Raw genomic sequence first — 20,759 nt, 5'->3', positions numbered from 1 at the left:
ATCTTAAATGAATTTCAAAAAAGAATAAAAAACGTTACAGTATATCTTACGCATGTAACTGTATCTGTTGTTTAGATGCTTTTCCAATTAGTTTTCTTTTGTGATGCTTCACTACTTAATCTTTTTTGTTGGTTTTATTCACTACTTTAACTTATTTGCAACATTCGTATGCTGAAACTTTTTGAAAAAAAAAAAAAAGTTTTATATGATTTGCAATGTATCTGATCTAGCATGATACTATTGACTTCCCAATTTAGAGATGTGATAAATTGGGAAGTCAATAGTATCATACTAGAAATGACATCATGGTGAGGCCACCTTCTATATTATTTTACTTCAGATATTTGGTAATGAATATGTTGGTACTTAATAATTACACCACCTAAACGATACTGCTTTCTTTATTGTTACGTCGTTTGTTCAGCAACGTGAAGTATGTAATAAATCTATACAACGAAAGATGTCCAATTTTCTCTTTGTTGGAAGTTGATTTCTTATTGATCATAAGAGAGATCTTAGGGAAAGTTTATAAACTTAAACCGAAAAGTATAGGAAAAAAACAAGAAAACCTTAATGCGGAAAGGAAAACACCAAATCTTAATTAGAAACTTCTTTAGAACAGGGCTGGGGTTTGGCGCGTCGGAGGTTTTACCTAAACTCTTATCTGCTGACTCCTGTCACACCCCTTTCTCGACTAAGAGCTCGAACTACGGGTACGACGGTCCTTTAGTGTTGCCATCACACTTTTTCAACCACTCCATTTTTGATGTTGAAACCACCGTGCACGTGTCTGAGCAGCTGCCTCCAACATTTGCATGTTCTGTGTCATCTCCTCCATCAGGAAACGAGGTCTTGCCTCCAGTCATAACATCCATGAATGCGGTATCATGGTCATCCTTGGCAACCTCTGCAGCCTCGAGAGCTAAACTTTCTTCAATCTCTAGCGTGTTTTGATCCTTACACAAGATTGAAAGAAACATATAACATATTGTTCCGGTTTTTTAATTTGTTGTTTGTCTGAAATACGATCATATTCAACCAATGTTCAAAATGAAACATCAGATATATATATATATATATATATATATATAAGCGCCGCATCAAAAAAGTTTATTATTGATTAATGATGACTTTTCAGTTTTAACAATCGTAAAAGAACGACAAAAATTGAAACTTAAGAAAAAAAAACTCTAGGGTAATATGATCGAACATACCTTGCATGAAGGCTCAGCAGCCTTCAACTTATCCGGTCGTCTATAGTTGATTCTTCTGAATTTCACACGGTATCTCGGGATCTGTATCCAGAAGTAGTAAACCACAAACGAAACGACTCTATTTAGAGAGAACCAAAGAAAATAAAAACTAAGCTAAAAGAGATAAAACCCTGGAAAAAAACAATTGTCATCGAATTGTGAATACAAGATGCAAAATCGAGAAGACGTACCTTGGGGTTGCTGAGCCACCAGAAAGCCTCCTTATCATCCATGATCACGGCCGTTTCGGATTTGGACACCGTTTGACTACGCGTTTCCTAAGCACCAATCCCGAAAACACTTCAGATTTCGACTATACAATAAAGTGCGCCGCGCATCAGCCTGAACAGAGAAGGATTATTCAGGGGGCCCTTGTTTAGTTAAAATACAATATGGAATTAGGTCAATCGGACCCAGACTTGGTCTTGAGCTAAAGCCCAATAAGCAACGGCTTTCGCTATCATAATATATATAATTATTTTGAACAAACAATAATTTGAAAACCTTGTCGTAGTGCAGTGGTTAATTCTCCTTTTTTGTTTTCTTTCTTTTACCAGAGCTTTGGTTAATAGACAGTACCATGAGTAAAAAAAAAAAAGGTTAATAGACAGTACCTTAGACCATCATTAATCCAGCACTGCTCTCAACGTTCTTTTTAAAAATATATATATATTTTAATTACAATTAATTGTAGCCACTCAAAAGTTGACACCTGTTGATATTTGTTGAGAATCGTTGATTCCACAAGCAACAGAAGAAACGATTATCTTCTTACTGAACCAAATAATAGATTTTCTATTTTGTTTTTAGGCCCCATTCATAAGAGTAACGGTAATGATGCTCTTATTACACATAATTGTACTGCTTCTTTATTGCTTACGTTGTTTGCTATACTGTACGTACAAAAACACTTGGGTTCGCCTTGCATTGAAGTAAAATACACTTGGAGTAGATTGCCTTGATGGTTTTTTTAATTTGCAACCTCAATCCATGAAAAAAAAGGAAACATTATATATAAATGAAAGTAATTAATGAGCATGCTTAAAGAACGTACCCACGTATAATAATCTCATGGTGAAAGCCATTGTTCAAATAACTAATCTAATAATCTATCCATTTCATGAAAAGCTTTATTGACAATAGTAAAAAACTACATAAGCTATAAATAACATCACATGGCCACATAACGTAACTCATTACATTGATAGAACATCTAAGGAAAGAGAGACGTTATACTACAACAAACAACAACAAAAGACGTACGTTACTACCAGGCCCGTCTCTACGGACTCTACCCATAGGCAAGGTAGGCAAATGCCAAGGTTGCACCAGCTTGAACCCATGCTTTCTTACTTGACACGTCAACAGTAATAGATCTGAGATTGAACATATCAAGACTAACAAATGGCATAGACGACATGTAAGAAACGCCTTAGTAGTTACTAGTTAGTCATGACCGCCGCTTCGAATACGAAGTTGTATACCGTTGATCTTTGCGCAGACCACCATGGCCTGAACATGAGATACATGTTAAACCCTACGATGGCTAGTAGTTTTGTGTAGTTAGGACTCGGAAACCTATTGTTTTTCGTGTATAACAAGTAAGAAGACAAGAAGGTGGTGGTTTTATCGGCGGTGAAGATGGCACCAGTGATTGGATTCTCCGGACTAGCTAGTCCGATAGCGAAGGCATTGGATGAAGTTTCCAGAAATCGCTTTCCTTACTGCTGCTTCTAAAACCGAAACCAAAAGCATAAGACACAAAAACAGAGAGTTCTGCTTTCATTTTTTTTATAAACGTTTTATGCAATATGTCTTACGCCTATATATGATCTTTAAAATGATACGTATGGTGAGAGACTTCATTCATTCAAGAAACCTATATTTTGTTGAAATAAATACGATTATTTTTTTGTGGATTTTATGTAAAAAGACATGCATTACTAGAATGCACTGAATTTTCCTTTCTTTTGTTACTTTTATATTTTTGTAAAATTACTAATGATGTTAAGATGGCCTAAAACCGGGGCTCTGATCCGGTGGCGTTGTGATGAGAACATCACCGGTAAACCAGAGTAAACCGACATCGTGAAGATAGAGTTGAGATCATGTTGTTTGCTTATCCTAAATTAGTGGGATTGCATCTCCACTTAGTCACATATCTTAACTGTACATTTTGTGGTTACTTTATGTTGATTTGCCAAAAGATATCTTTACTTTTAGGATTAGGATTAGAATATTTGGTGTTTACCTTCTTCCCTTAGTTTTAGATTTGATTATCCTTATAAAATGGATCAAACCCTCAAGGCAATCTAAGTCTAGAGCGGAGGACTCTCACACCCAGATGCTCTACGATGAGATCTATGGATGAATCATTTGATGGAGGCAGCTACTCGTAACATTTACGGTGGAAGAACTGGTGATTGGTGATGGTAACGCTGAACGAACGGCACAATTTTTCTTTATATATATTCTCCCTATTCTCCCTTTGGTTTACATCGACTTATATATAGAAAAACGCAATAAGAGATTTGTATCTATCTAGAAAAAGGAATAATAGCCAAAAATATACACCAAAAGATATTTGAGAATATCCTAATTGTAAGCAAAAACCAAAAGCATTACACCAAAGCCGAAGCCAAAACCGTGGTGCTATACGGATGGGCCGTCTGTGATCTTCGAGCCAATCATGCTGGAAGCGGCGGACAATTGTTTCTTGCTTAAAGTTGTGGTTGCCACTTGCCAGAGTTATGCTTTAGGGTTCAAAACGTGTCTTTGTTTTGATACGTGTTATACCTTTTTGAATGGTTTTCTAATTAGTGTTAGGGCTTTCATATTGGATTACTATTGGGCTCTAATTATAAGTCTCTAACCATATCTTGTAATCCTAAAATTGCGTTGTAGCAGTTATGCTTTGGGGGTCTAGGTTTGGCTTACTGTCTTGTACAGATCCTCTCGAGTTCTCCTTGCGCCATTGATGGCATCCTCAAAAATTCACCGAGATTTCCTCAAAGCTGAAGTACATAGTTAAAAAAGGAAAAAAAGAAATAAAAAAAAGAAAGATGGAGCTCGATTTTGGAATATATAGCAACTTGAAGAAATGATGTGCTCCTCATAATTGATATCAGTAGCAAAAAAACTCACAAGAATTTCTTACAAATCGAATCATATCAGAATATTACGGCTTACCCCTATAGCTATATGGCTATAATAATAAACGGGTTGGAGAAAGCAACCCTCATGGTCATGGTTTCTTGTATAGCGTAAACAGAAAAAGGATACAGTATATCAAAAATATGTTCAAAGACAATGTCTTTCGTAAAAGTCTTTATTGAGTAATGATAGAAATATATGACACAATGATCGTAATGGGACAATAATGAAAGCTACCTTATAGGCTATATATAAGCCAATAATAACACATGCATGCCCACATAACTTATTCACTTGATAAAAGAGTAATATCAATGCAATACACGAACAGGAGGAATGCTCTGCTCGTTCTTGAAGAAATTATCAGGATCATACTTAGCTTTAACTTGCATCAATCTCTTCAGATTCCCCAAGAAATACTTGGATCCATAGATCTTAGCTTCATCCACGTCTGTGTTGCCACTCGGATTGCTTCCAACATCGATGTCTCTGTAATTAAAGAAGGCCTCTCTCGGGTTACTTGACACGTACGGTTCGGCAACCTCATAAAACTCCTTCATTTGTCTCAGGCTACTCTCCGTGGCATTTGCATTCAACCATGTCGTATAGTATTGAATCTTGAACAAGTTTCCTTTCCGGTGAGGAAACGCTGTGGCGGTTGCCGGAATCCGGTCCATCACTCCACCGTAAGGGTTAAATTGCATCCACACAAAATTGTTGAATTTCAACATTGTCTTCCAAAGCTTCTCTAATCCTTCCTTAGGGATTGGTTTTTTGACGTAATCCGATTTGCTCTTAAAGAAATCTCCTGGAATCGTAGGTCTATCTAGAAGAATGCTTGTTGGAGTACCGGCCGGGTAATCGGCCCAAAATAACGTCGTGTTAAGCCAGCTCATTTCTTGGCAGTCTTCACGTTTTAGCCCTAATTCAGGGAAGCTCTGGTTCATTATAGCCATCAGCTTATCGGTCGGACCCAAGAACTGAGCATAGAATACAACCGCGATAGTTTTCCCGCCGCGCTTTGTTCTGTTTGCGACCTGAGGCATTGCTCTAATGACAAGATCTTCAGGGAATTTAGTAGCGACAAGCTGCCACTTGTAGAGAACATCAGTGCCTCCTTGTTCCAATGTTTTGTTAACCTTAAACACTGTCAGGATCTTTGGAACCTCGACAAGGTTGATTTTCCAAGAGAGGATAACCCCGAAACTTCCACCACCTCCACCGCGAATGGCCCAAAAGAGATCTTCTCCCATAGTAGCTCGATTCAAGAGCTTGCCGTTGACATCAATTAACTGAGCATCAATGACGTGATCAACAGTGATTCCGTATTTTCTCATTAGATTTCCGTAACCTCCACCACTTATGTGCCCACCAACTCCTACGGTAGCGCAAACGCCAGCTGGAAACGCTAATGTTTGGGTCGCGTCACTGATCTTTGTGTAGAGCTCTCCCAAAGTTGCACCAGCTTGAATCCATGCTTTCTTGTTTGACACGTCAACAGTAATTGATCTGAGATTGTACATATCAAGAATGACGAATGGTACAGAAGACATGTAAGAAAGGCCCTCATAGTCATGACCACCGCTTCGGATACGGATCTGGATGCCATTGGATTTTGCGCAGATCACCGTGGCTTGAATATGAGATACGTGTTTCGCCGCTATAATGGCTAGTAGTTTTGAGTTAGGGCTCAAGAACCTCTTGTTTTTCGTGTATGACAAGTAAGAAGACAAGAAGGTGGTGGTGTTATTGGCGGTGAAGATGGCATCGGTGATTGGATTCTCCGGATTGGTCCGGTAGCGAAGGCATTCGAAGAAGTTTTCAGAAATTGGTTTCGTTACTGCTGCTTCTAAAACTGAAACAAAAAAAACAAGACACAAAACTGAAAGTGCTTCTTTCATTTTGTTGTTGTTGTTTATTTTTATTTTTCGTTTTATTGTAATTATGTCTTACGCTTCTATATCGGATTTTAATTTATAGCAAAATCTACAGAAAAGTTTTATGTTAAAAAAAACATTGACTTTTCATATAGGTGTAGTTTGAATTTGTTATATAAAAATGTAGTTATTTTGAATTTCTTCTGTGAACATGTAGGTTTATTTTGAACAAGCTTATTGATATTACATAGTATATTACAGAGGAATCGCTTTCATGATTAGCATCAGGCATTTGAGTCGCGTCAATTGAACTTTCCATTACACATGTTTTGGGATTATTAGTTTTAGTAGTCGAAAGTTGTATACAAGTTTTTAAATGGAATCGTAAGGTGAGACTTCTTTCATATATACAAGATAGTGAAGATACCAATCCATTTATTAAAACAATTACGATCGAATTTCTTTGATTTTTCTGTCAAAAATATATCTAGAATGCACTGAATTTTCCTTTCTCTTCTATTCCATGTTTCAATTCCTGTTTTTTTTTTCCTCGTTGAATTCAAATTTACGTTTGTATTGTTGTAAAATACTAATGAATGTTTTTCCATGATTAATGTGATGACCGTAATTTTTTATATAACGTCCAAGTGACTTTTCTTATGGCATAAGCGTTGATTGTTTGTATTTTATTATAGGCTTTGTATGTACCACAAAATTGAATCCTTTGTATTATTTATGTAGAGTTGAAAAATATCTGCGCATTTATACTATATCTACTTTCTTTTGTTATAACTTAATGTTTTCAAATTAATTTAGTCTTTGTGATGCTTCTAAATTATATATATAACTTATTTATGAAACATTTGTATGTTGAAAAATTTATATGAAATGTGATGTTTCGGTGAAGTATGAATATAGTATTGATTTTATTGTTTATAACTTCTCTAAGAAAATAGGGGATTTGTCAAGTACATGTGATAACTCACTTTATCTGTTGGTACATAAATTGGCTAATTTGTCATTTTCCTAAAGTCTAATTGATTTTCTCAATATAAATTATTTTTTATTAAAAAACCACCTGTTCCCGGTTAAGAATTGCAAGATTGAGTTTTGGATTTAAAGAAAAATGATTCAACAGTATGAAAGATGTTTATATAATGATAGACGAAGAGATTGTGTACCTAGAAGTCTCAAGAAATTCATATTACTGTTCTCCATATGAATCTTAAAAAAAGCTTTAAAAAATAAATTGAAAGTTGAAAATGCACACAAAAGATATAAAACTTAAGAATAATTATGATTAAAAATAAAGAGTCTGAATATTGATTACATGCTTACTTTCTTGTTATTTAATGTCAATAATATATAATCACTTATATTATGCGCCAAATTTATTTTAAAGTCAAATTTAATTTTATTTTTCTAGAATGTGTCATACGTCTCAGACTCAGTGAAAAGTCGGATTTTATTCTTTGTGGTTATCTGATTCTTCATGTTTTCATAACAACTAATCCCCCTAAAATCAATAGAAGAAGGTGTTTCTCTTTAGAACATGCTCAACCTCAATATTAAAGCAGGTGTTGACACTTCAGTAAAAATCTCTACCCTATTAAATTATAACATTAATACAGTTCATCTGATTGTACGCTTATGTGGACTAAATAGAAGAGAACCGAACGTGAGAGTGTTTTATTTCTCTTGGATTTCTTCTACTTACGGTTCGGTTTGGAAGTGTACAACAGAGGAACTGGAAGCGTTAAAAAATTTGTCAAATCACTTGAATCTGAATGTAATTAGTTTAGATCTGAGTAAAATCTAGGCTTGGGCATTCGGTTAACCGTTCAGTTTCGGTTAGTTTGGAGATAGGAATATAATAACCATTTGGATATTTTAGAAATTTTGATTCGGTTTGGTTTGGTTTGGTTTCTTTCGGTTCGGTTTCGGTTTGGTTAGTTGAAGAGATAACCATAACTAACATAAATTATATTGAAATTAACCAAATAAACCTAATATAACCAAAAGTAACCAAAGATAACCGAAATTAACCAAAAATACATTACAAAAAAATAAAAACAGGGAAAAATATTGATCCGATTTTACAAAATAGTATTTAACTTTGTAAATTCAAAATAATAACTTTTAAATATATTGATTATTTAAAGTATTTAATTGTTTTGAATGTAGAAATAATTAATATTTTAAGTTTATTTTATAGTTTTGCCTAATATTAAATATATTATTTTGGATATATTCTAAGTTTTTGGATATTTCGGTTAACCATTTAATTGTCGGTTCAGTTCGGTTTGGTTTCGGTTAGTTTGAATATACTTCTTCTGTTTCAAAATATAGTATGTTTTAACTAAAGCACGCAAATTAAAATGTCTTTACTTTTAACAAGTTCAACCAATCAGAAACAATACTGCATAATATAAAATACTAAACTAATTTAAAAATAGCATAGAAAATTGAAAACATCCTATATTATGAAACAAAAAACTTCTCTAAAACATTTTATATTTTGAAACGGAGAGAGTAGAATTTTACTAACCATTCGGTTATTGGAAGAACTTCGATTCGGTTTCGATTTGATTTTTTCGGTTCGGTTCGATCGGTTATTTAATTACCGATTATTTTGCCCAGCCCTAATAAAATCCATAGAAATAAATGTGTTTTGAGGTTAATCCGGGAAAAAGAGAAACTTCTCTTACCAAAAATATACGCGGCGCTGAAACCTAATAAACTAACGAAGAAGAAGAGCAATAAAGTTTGTTTTTTCTTTTTTAGTTACACGTGGTTTATATTTTTTTTTAAATTAAAAACTGATTATTGAGCTGTGTTCTTGCTGGACCTTTCGTTTGGGCTTCTTTGTTTAGTTAACGAGGATGTCTTTGCTTATGTATTTCGGCTTTGTGTAATATATATATATATATATATATATATATATATATATTTAAACAAACTTATATTCACATTTATAATGGGCCTCTCACGAAAATGGGCTAGACCTTGAGAAATTACAAAGTATCCAACAGTTACAAAAAGAGGTACATCGGAAAATCAATGCTGTTGCCGGAAAAGGAGATCGAAACTTGCTGATAACCGATGACTAAGGCTCAAACACTAATGCCAGTGGATGCAAGAACGACAGCTTTGCGTCGGGAACACCAGATAAAAACCTTGACGGAAGCAACCAAATGCCGTCGCGGCTTCTTCTCCGATGACCCTCCTGACCCGCTACCGATCTTCCGGCATGCTCAAGACCACCGATCAAAGGCTCCGCGAAGACAGGTCCCAACCTAGCAACCTGCTCACTCAAAACTAACACCCCTCTTCTTCCTACAGCGACCACCGCGACCTTAGGTAAGACTCTTCAGATCCGGTCACGTGGAGGGAAATCCGTGGCAGCTAACAGAGGATGGTGGTTCATTTCACCCTCCACAAACCAATACCCACGAAAGCCCAAGAGATATAACATCCTTGGCTAACCACCGCAACAAAGCAACACACCCTCTTGTCTCCCACCGACTTTCGCCGCAAACCGCAGCTTCGATTGGGTGAGTGAGCCCCGAAAGAAGCTCCACCGCGAGCAAACACGGCTTGATCAGAAGCTTCTCGACCCACCAAAAATGAAGCCACAGCCGCATCCGGAAGGAGACACAACCACACCTCTGTCGCCGGAGAAGAAGACTTACCCACCACTGCCTTCTCCTTGCATCATAGTGTTTATGCTCAATTTCTTCCTTCTGGTGCTTCAAATTTGCAATTTGTTTTTTTTTTTGTCTTTGTTGGATTCATCAAGATTTTGTTGTGCTATTTATAGATAGGGGACTTCATTGAATTGAATCTTGGTTCTTCACCATTGTGCTTCACCGATCATTCATCGAGATTTGAAGTCATCAAATTTACTGGTCGATCGAAACTGGACTGTTAAGATATTGTTTTCATTTTCGGAGCCGTATAATTTCCCTTTAGAGCGGACAAAAATACTATCTTTTCATTATGCCTTCGATAATCTCAGTAGAGAGTAGAGCTATAAACAAGATAATTACTAAGAATTGATTGAGAAATGGCCGAGAATATATTATGCCGCTGAATATATTAGTCTAGGCACAACAAAATAAAGTTATTAGGTCGAGTGATTCTAATGTGTCAGAACTGAGAAGTTGTAAGAGAAAACTATTCTTTGATAGATATACATGGACATTCGTAAAACAGCAAAATGGAAAATCAGAGAAAGATATTCTAAACAGCAAATGAAGCTTTAGATAATGATTCATTGTAGATATACCGGAAAAAAGAGGCTTGGATCTTAATAGCAGTTAGAAATTAATATTGACCCAAAAATGGATGTGATTGTCATAGTTGACTTACCGTGTGATCTCTAAAAGGTTGCTGACTTTGGTCTGTCGGTATTAAGCATGAGACGTACCTCACTACAAAGACGGGAAGGGGAACGGTACTTAACATAGCTCATACTAGAAGTATAATAAATTTTAGGCTTATATGTTTTTTTATTTTGGGGATTAAGGAAGATTTATAGGTTGTGAATTCGATTAGGTTTTTTAATTATAAGCTATGTATTTGAAACTTGTAATTGTAGGAGATCCGAGGGTGGGAAACATGAGTTCTCTAGTGAAAGAGAACACTCAGAAAGTTTTCATTTCTAAGGGAGTGTAGGATTGGTGAAAGGTTTTCTTTGATAGAAGTCATTGTTGTAGTATGTTGGTAGTGTTTGCTACTGTAATATTTGAAGTAGGGCCTTGACATGGACATGAATGAAATACGGTGGAAGATGAAAAAAAAAAAAAATAAGATGAAAAATAAAATGAAATACGGTGGAAGATGTTCTCGAATAGCGATACTAACAAAAAATTGTTTACAGTAAACACTACAAGAAAACATAACATTTCCAACTACAAATGACGACTACATAGTATAATAGTCATTATTTTTAGCGACTATTTAGCGACTATTTTATGACTACAAAAATTTAGTCGTATAATAGTCATTATTTTGCGACTACTTACAATAGTTGGTAATTTAGTCGTAATTTAACGACTACTTTATGACTATATCGCATAACTGAACATGTAGTTGTTAGATAGTCGCTAATTTAGTGACTAACATGCGATTCATGGTAAAGATCGCCAATAAGTCGTATATTAGTCGCTATTTAAGAAAATCAAAATTTTCAAAATTTAACTCCAACCCCTTAACCAAACTCCAAAACCTAAATCATAAACTTAAAGTTTAAATCTTGAACATTTAATTCTTAATCTTAGAAATTATTTCGTAAACCATAATACTAAAACATAACCATTCTTATATATACATAAAACCAAGCTTTAATACTTAATAGAAAATCTAATTTTCCAAAACTTAACCCCAAATCTTAAATCTTACTCCTAAACCCTATACCCCAAACCCTTTACCAAACTTCAAAACCTAGATCATCAAATCTAAATCTTGAAGTTTAAATTCTTAATCTTATAAATTAATTCATAAACCATAAAACCAAACCATAACCATTATATATATAATTATATCTTATTATATAAACCTTGATAACAAAATTACTAATTAACAAGATCGTGACACGTGTCAATTATATCGTTCAGATGTTGACACATGTCAATTCATTATTAACATTTTTAAAAAATAAAAATGTAAAAAATCAAAACCTAACATAAAAAGGTTTTATATAAAAGTAAATAGATAAAATAAAACCTATTTTATTTAAAATCTAATTATAAGATAAATTATCTTATTATATAAACCGTGATAACAAAATTACTAATTAACAAGATCGTGACACGTGTCAATTATATCATTCAGATGTTGACACATGTCAAATTCATTATTAACATTTTTAAAAAATAAAAATGTAAAAATAGAGAAAATAAAACCTATTTTATTTAAAATCTAATTATAAGATAAATTATATATATATATACCATAAAATTCAAAATTATAATATTGTTTACTTATTTTAATTTTAAGTTGCTATATTACAAGAAAAAGGTTACTTTTTATATAAGATAAAAAATGATTGTGAAAATTATACAATTAGTTATTGTTTCTAAAAAAATGTATATACTCACATTTACATAAAGAAAAAGATTGTTGAAGATCGTCTCATATTTTTTTCACCAATCAAATAATTTATTCAGAAGACTGATATTATAATATATATGATAGGAGTAAGTAAGATTAACGTATGCGTTTTTGTAACTATAAAAATGTTAAAATGAAGAGGCATATAATAGATTATTTAATATGTTCATAAAAACAATTTGTTGGTAGTAGTTAAGACTAAAGAGTATATTTTAACAGTAAAATATATTTGTGTGTACAAATAAACTTTTAGTGGTAATGTAGATAGTAGATTTGTAAATGGATATACATTAGTGTATTATAGCAAAAAAAACAACTATTTTCTATAACTAAAAGTTTATCTCTTTACTTTTATACATTGTTTTTATTTACGAAAAGAATTAAATATATATTCTTTTTAAAATTTAATTTAATTTTAATACTTTTGAACTCATCTACAACTATTTTCTTTAACTAAAAGTGTATCTATTTTTTTTTTCAACCAAACAATAAATTAAAAGGAATTTCCTCGGTTAGTTGCCTAAGCCATAAGGAAGGGGTTTACAAATGAAACTTCAAACATAAGAGAATGCGAAGCACGGACAAGACAATCCACCTTCGAATTTGTCGCATGCGGGATCTAAGAGATGAAGAATAGTGGGAAAAACTCCAGCGAGTTAAACTCATTGAGCAAGTTGGAGAAGGATGGTCAATATTCAGGGGAATGCACCATAGTGAGTAACTAAGCACGTATCCGCTCCATGGCCTACAACAACTCTTCTAACTCTGAATGCAGGGGGAAGGGGCTCCGTCTTAGACACTTGGCCCCCAACAACAAGGTTCGCTCCTCACCAACGCAACACCACCAGCCCAATCATGAATGCTCATTGGTTTCTTTACAAGAACCATCAATTTGATAACAAGGTGAAGAAACCTGGATATCCGAGGACGGAGATGGAGCCGACATGACCGCCGTAAAAGATAGCGCCTCTTCCCAGGCTAACTTATCGCCCAAAGCCTGAGCGATTATATCATTCGTCTCGATCTCTAAACCTTAATTTTTATTTTATTTATGGCCTTCCAGATTGCCCATAAAAATCATGTTAATGAAGAAGTTGATCACGACCACCTTGTTGAGAGACATCCCTCCAGAAAACAAAATCCAAATTTGAGTACACCGACCCATATGGAAAACCCTCTGATGAGACCGGAGGTAGAGATAAATCCTAAACTTCCCATGAGTGAGGGCATTCAAAAAAAATGTGATTAATAGTCTCAACCGCAGAGTCGCACCTTTTACACCAAATATTTACATTGGACACCTCGGTGTATCTATTTACTTTTATAGATAGTTTTTACTTACTAAAAATACTTACTTTATATTCTTTGTTAAATTTGCAAGTTCTTGTGAAAATCAAAATTAAATATTCTTTGTTAAATTTTATTTTATTTTAAAAACTCTAAACCCGCACATCGGGCGGGTCCTAATCTAGTATATACATAAAGCTTTGCTTTAATATATAAAGAGAAACTAATTTTCCCAAACTTGACCCCAAAAAACTATAATTTTCCAAATCCTATATTTTAATCAAAATTTAACCCCAAACCCAAAACTAAAACTCCAAAACCCTTAACCTTAAATTTAAAACCTTTATAATTCATATATAGAAATTAAATCATAAATCATTCACCCAATATATACCATTGAACATCTATAAAACCAATATGTAAAACTATTTAGTATTTACATACAAATCAATCTTTCAAAAAAAACTAGCGGAGATTACCAAATAATATATTTAACTCACCAATTTGAATTTCAGTCTGCTGGTTTATGGAATTTTTATGTCTCGTTCCTCTTCTTAACTAACCAATCTGTATTTCACTTAACTTATCTGTTTTTTGAATGATGTAACCTTTCTTTTTTTTGTAGGTATCTCCTATAACAGCTGAAATATAGGCTAAGACTTCTTCAAGCAGGGCATCACCTGCACCTGCACTTACTCACGTGAACAAAGGTTTTTTTTTTTATGCATTTGGCTATGGTTTAACGTATCTTGTCTTGGAGCGCTAATGAAAGAATCGATTTGCCTGTGTCTCTCTTAGTTAAATATGTCTGTCTGCTTATGCTATTTCGGTTTCTTGATTTCAGGTTGTTCAACAAAAAAACTGCTTCTTGCTTGTGTTTGACAACTGTCAAGAACGAAGACAAGCTTGATTTCAGCAAGATCCTTGAGCGACCTGAGCTCATTCTCCCTCGCTTCAAGGTATATGTAAGCAGCCTGAGATAATTCTCCTTCAAGGTATATATAAGCAGCCTGAGCTCATTCTCCCTCGTTTGTTTTTGTTAAATCCAGTTTAGGTATATGTAAGAAAACTTCTTTCTTCTCTAGTTCAGCTGATTTCTCTCTGATGGTGTCATTAAGCAACCTGAGCTCATTCTCCCTCGCCTTAAGTTCCTTAAGAGATGTTTCCATCAGCTCAGCTTCCTTTCTCCTTGTCTCGTCTCTGCGGTTTGCTTCAGGTCAAAATCTTTAACATTCATCTCAAAAGCCAAAGACTTCTCATATGGGGAAAGCAAAGCAACCTCCTTTTTCCCTCCTTTCAAGCTCAGCCATTATTAAACCTTTGTCTAACATTTCTCCATGATACCTCCAATATTTACTTTTTTTTTTAGTAGTATGATATATTTTTATTTTTAATTATGTTTTTAGTTTTATTTTGTAATACAGTTTTTTTTATCACATGGTTTCATAATACTAAATATAGAATATTTTATTTTTAATATCAATTCATTCCAACAACAAAGCATTATTCAATAACTTTCATATATTTAAAAATAATTAATAAAAATATATATTATTATTAAAATAATATATATGTATATATAATGTTGTATAAATACAATATTGTTTAAATACATAATCGTAAATTAGTCACTAAATTTGGTGACTACATTACGACTATTTTGCGGTAGTCGTAAGATAGTCGTAGCGTAGTCACTAAATTTAGTGAATACATTACGACTAAATTTACCAAAGGAAACAATACAATTCAACAAAAAGAGAAGAGAGATTTCCATCATCAGATAGATGGATTATAACAAAAGCTATACTACCTTCATAATGATCTTGAATACATCATCAGCAATTAGAGGAGCCTTGAGTCTAGATCTCTCATTGACATGATCGTACAATAGTCATTGATACGTCTAGAGTTCAGAAGAAAGAACACTCACGTTTCAGAAAATGAGTTCTTAGTGTTCTTGTGGAGACTGGAGACAGCAATTCTAGCACCAAGCTGGAATTATAAACATTGAAACCATTGTTATATTATTGCCTAATGTCCAATAACAATATAAAAATTGGAAAGCATCACAACATGAATCAGATCAAGTAACAATCTCTGTCAATCACAAATATGCAATTTCACATGTAAATCCGAAACACCAATTAAATCAAATCGTAATGATAGTTCTAAAAATAAAAAGAAAGGGGAAAAAACAAAGAAGAAGACTGACAGAGGCATAATCGGGATGGTTGGTGGTCATAGAAGCAGCAGTCTCAGCGGCTAACTCATCGAGTTGAGTAATGGTAACGCCTTTGAAGACACCAACACAGACTTTCGGAGCGACGAGGACAGGGTCACAGTGATCGATACTAAAACCATAGCTAAGCTTCTTTAGCCACGCAGTGATTTTATAGAAGCGAACAGTTTCCTTCTACCTGTCACGTTTCACCACGTACATTTTTTATTTTTCTCTATATGAGGAATTGTATCGAACAGTTGTTAGGCTTCTCTGATGATGATGAAGGAGAGAAGAAGAGGAAACATGTAGACATTCCAATTGCCGAGAGAGAAACGATAGAGGAAGCATAGTAGTAACTGAAAATCCTTTAAAAAACTACCTGAGAAGGTGTGATTTTATTAGAGTTATTTTTCAACTAAAAACAGAAAAAATCTCATAGAATCATGCAAAGTATCAGTTTTTTTAAAAAATTATGAAATTTTGAATAACAGTAGATTTCAAATAAGTTTTATAAATCATTGATTGAATAACAAGAGATTCTAGAGTAGTTTAAATAAGTTTACATAAATCCAAGTTGAATAACATAAGATTTTAAAAGATTTTTTAAATCATCAATTGAATAACATAGGATTTTAAGAATACTTTAAAATCTTTTAAAATATTAAGTTCAATACCCTCTAACAAAATTTTAAATGTTATTATTAATTTTCAAGTATGAGAGAAAAACTGTAAAACTATATTCCTAAAATTTCTCACACTAACACCACCACGATTAGGGATAAATCATGGCACAATCAATAACTGATTCATTAATTCCAATTTAATTCAACTTCCGACATAATAAACAATTGACAGAATTTTTGATTTTTAGAGACCACGTTTCTACTCTTATTCTTTGTGGTTCTCTCTTTTTCATGTTTTCATAACAACTAATCCCCCTAAAATGTAGTTTAAAAACTGTTAAATTCTTAGCATAGTTCAAATATAGTTGCAAAAGACGTATAAGCCCATAAACTTGTTAAAATAGACGTGTTCGATTACATAGCATTGGACCAGGGACATGGGCTAAAAGTTTTAGAAGCAACAAGCCTTAAAAAACTAGTGTTTTTCAAACATTAACATTAATTTTTTTTTGTGATTATCAACTTTTTTATATAGAAAAATATCCCTCAATAGCACTAATCTATGTTTTTCTTCCAAATTTAGCACTTATTCTCAAATATTCCACATTTAGCACAAATTTAATATAATTAAATACTTTTAATTTTAAGAAAACTCTAAAATATTGATATTTTAGATCTCTCTTCTTTACTTTGTTTTCGTCGCTGAAGACCATCTCCGCCGTACGTTGTCACCGGAGTCTCCATTTCTTCCATCTCCATGGATCTAAGACACCAGTGGCTGCTTCCGCCATTAACCTTCTGAATTTTTGTGGCGATCAATTCATTAATTGCACATACCGAGATATGATTCCTCATTTCTATGGCTTGGATTCGACGGTACACATCGGAGCGACGCTCACCACAGTGGTTTATTTATACAATTGCTGATACTGCCGTTGTTGGTGCTGATTCCATCGTATCTCCTGATCCGCCGTCGTGCATAAGAGTGGTAGTTGGTTTGGTTTTATCTCCGATGGTATGGAATTGGTGCTTAAGGTGAGTTTTAAGCAGCTCAGTTCTGATCTGTATGTGTATAGACTTAAGCAAAAGTTTCTGGAATTTTCTTTGTAGCTTTAAGTTTTTGTGTTTGGAAATTTTAGATTGTGAAAGATGGACTCATATACAACAGTTCATGGGCCTTACACTTATGGATTTGCGCTTATCATCAAGCAGAAACGTATCCTTCAAAAAAGCAATAGGTGAGTGAGTGAGTTAGAGTGAGAGTATAGTTTTGTAGCTCTTCTTGTTACTTTGATTCAGTTGTGACATATTGAATGAGAACTTGAGAGTATTGTTTAATGGATTATGTTTGGTTTTAAAATTTCTAACAATGTTTATTCTTTGATGAATCACATGTACAAAGTGGATGAGTGTTATGCGAAGTCAGCAGATATCAACACCACAATTGTTGCATACCAAGTGTTTGTTATAATGTCATTGAGATTTTTGTATATTTAGGAATAGCTTCCTAAAATTCAAGAACGCATTCCTTAACATTATGTAATGTTTCCTAAACATTATGAAATTCTTCTTAAATTTCAAAGAAATGATTTTTTTGAATCTTCTATTCATATGATGCCTTAATGTATCACAAATTACTCCAATATGATGAATTTTATGCACTTTTATGAGATTTATGCACCATCACTTTAAAATGTAATCTTCATATAATATTTCAACCATTATTTTTGTGAAGAGCATCCTGAATTTCAAAGTGTCCTTCTTGAATACTATTGTAACTTTTCTAAATTTGAATAATTGTGTTTCTAAAATTATATGTTTGTGTGTTTTGCTTTAATGTGTCAAATATTATAGATTACTCTATTAGTGAGTGGTAATGATTTCATTTTTGTGCACATTCTTTCCAAATTTCATACAATCCTTCCTGAATTTCATATAATCCTTCCTAAAATTAAAGAACCGAGAGAAGAGAAATCAGAAAAAAAAACTAAGTGAGTTCAACGTGTTAATCGAGTAACACAGTCGGTGAATCAAGTAAAGATGGTGAAGTAACGGACAAAAAAGAACAAGATTCAAAGAAGGAGGAAGAAACATGGGACAAAGAGAGAGAGAGAGAGAGAGAGAGAGAGAGAGAGAGAGAGAGAGAGAGAGAGAGAGAGAGAGAGAGAGAGAGAGAGAGAGAGAGAGAGAGAGAGAGAGAGCTGGGTACGGGATGAATCATGTTTGTGGATGCTGAAAAGAAATGAAATAAACTTAATTTTATTAATAATTTAGGTTTTTTCCAAAATTGAGTGCATATAAATTTGTGCTAATTTTGGAACATTTGAAAACATGTGCTACTTGTGGAAGAAAAACTTAAAATAGTACTACTTTTGTCAATTGCCCTTTTATATATGTGTTTGCTAATGGATAAAAGGATATGGATTTCCCGAAAATACTTCGGGTCGGCCACACATTGAAGTAGCCCTGGGCATTCGGGTTCCCGAACCCGATCAGGTTCGGGTTTTCGGGTTTTTGGGTTTTCAGGTTTAGACATATAGAACCCGTTCGGATTTTTTATACTATCAGTTCGGGTTCGGGTATTACCCGCTCGGATTCGGGTAATTCAAGTTTACCTGAACTCAAACAAACCATGAACAAAAAAAAAAAAAACTAATTTTTATTTTTTTATAAATTTTAGAACACTTGTATATATATAAATATTTAACGTTTTAAGTTAGTACAGAGAAATTAAGATGGCAAAATGGTTAAAGGTGTACTCTTAAATGCTCAAGGTTCTGGGTTCAAATCCCATTAGAAGCATATTTTAATATTTAATTCAGATTAGTTCGGGTGGGCATTCGGGTATCTGAACCTCAGAAGTACTGAACTTGATCGGGTTTTATACAATACCCGAACCCGAACCGAACCATCTACTTCGGGTCGGGTTCGGGATTCGGGTCCGGATAATATGCCGAGGCCTACATTGAAGTTAAATTGTAGAGATTTTAGTAAGAGTGGATTGTAGTATATTTGCAACATCAATCCACTATCCATAAAATAAAGGGTAAAAATATTAGTGAATACCACAAATACAAAGAGAAATAAACAAAATATCACAAAAACTTTTTTTTTTATAGAAAAATGCCAATAGACCCACGGTTTTGGTAGAGTAAAAAAACATAATTACCCTTTTTGTTTTAGAGTTAAATAGAAGGAGTGGAAAATAACATGTAATATTTATATTTTACATGTCATATTGAACTAAATAGCGTTTAACATATAAAAATAGCGTGTTACACGAAAAAGTAACATGTTAAAAAGAGAAATTTTTTAAATATTACTTGTAATTCAAAAAAAATAACATGTTCCAAAAAAAAAACAGAAGTTCCAACATGAGATAATAGAGAGAGTGAGAAAGAAAGAAAGAGAGAGAGAAAAAAAAATTATAGAAGTTTCCACATAATTGGCATGAGAGAAGAAATAAAAGAGGAGTGAGAGAGGATGTTATTTATGTGAACTAGGTGCTTTCCCACACAACGCGTGGGTTGTGGTGTAGTTGGCACTTTCTTGTTTTTTTTTGATTTTTTTTTCATTTTCTCTTTTGTATTATTTCGTTTTAATTAGGCATATACGGGCTTCGCAATCACTTGTATTTATACACTATATCTTTATACCATTTCATTTAGATGTGTACAATTGTGGCATTTATTTTTTATGAATTATGAGGATGTTGTTTTTTCCTTTCGAGGATCCAATCTTATCATTGACTGATATTGTTTCCAATACATTTATTGTATTTTAGATTTTCTAATTAACTGCTTATGTAAACCCTTCATATTGTACGTTGATGTTGCAATAATAAGTTATTTTTAAAAAATAATTATCTTTCGTGTAAGTGATTATGTTTGTATGCCCATCTTTTGGTCTAATATCAATAAGATCGTTTCTGTTTTTCTTTAGTTGGCTTTGAAACCAATTTTGAGTTAAGCAAATAATGGGTCGAATTATGGTGTTAATAAGTAATATAAATTCTTATGTATAAATATTGTATATATGTGACTATAAGTTTAGCTAACCAAAAAATTATGTAATATTTAAATATAATCTTGAACATATATATATATATATGTGGGAGGAATGTATGGAATTATTGGATAGAAGTTATTTTTGAGTTAAATGACCTTTTATGCCTTTAAAGTGAGTTAAATATTAATAAATTTTTATATGTGTCTTGACTTTTTAAAAAAGG

At 33.3% G+C, this 20,759-nt stretch overlaps 2 protein-coding genes and 1 long non-coding RNA gene across 3 annotated transcripts; all 3 read right to left on the bottom strand.

The window, feature by feature from the left end:
* LOC104741217 lies at positions 488–1,613 on the bottom strand. The gene is made up of 3 exons (XM_010462011.2): positions 1,445–1,613; positions 1,215–1,295; positions 488–956 (listed from the first exon to the last, which is right to left on the bottom strand). Exons 1-3 carry the CDS (start codon positions 1,484–1,486, stop codon positions 708–710), a joined length of 372 nt encoding a protein of 123 aa, XP_010460313.1. The 5' UTR covers positions 1,487–1,613; the 3' UTR covers positions 488–707.
* On the bottom strand, positions 2,364–4,006 carry LOC109128770. Its single transcript, XR_002035085.1, has 2 exons — positions 3,505–4,006; positions 2,364–2,986 (listed from the first exon to the last, which is right to left on the bottom strand). It is a non-coding gene; the product is annotated as an uncharacterized LOC109128770 (long non-coding RNA).
* LOC104741218 (berberine bridge enzyme-like 4) lies at positions 4,568–6,331 on the bottom strand. The gene has a single exon (XM_010462012.1). The coding sequence runs from the start codon at positions 6,305–6,307 to the stop codon at positions 4,718–4,720; it is 1,590 nt and encodes a 529-aa protein (XP_010460314.1). The 5' UTR covers positions 6,308–6,331; the 3' UTR covers positions 4,568–4,717.

This window comes from Camelina sativa, chromosome 14 (genome assembly GCF_000633955.1).
Source record: "Camelina sativa cultivar DH55 chromosome 14, Cs, whole genome shotgun sequence".
Classification (NCBI taxonomy): Eukaryota; Viridiplantae; Streptophyta; class Magnoliopsida; order Brassicales; family Brassicaceae; genus Camelina; species Camelina sativa.
Note: the sequence above shows the minus strand (reverse complement) of the source record. Positions and strands in the feature narration are given on the sequence as shown.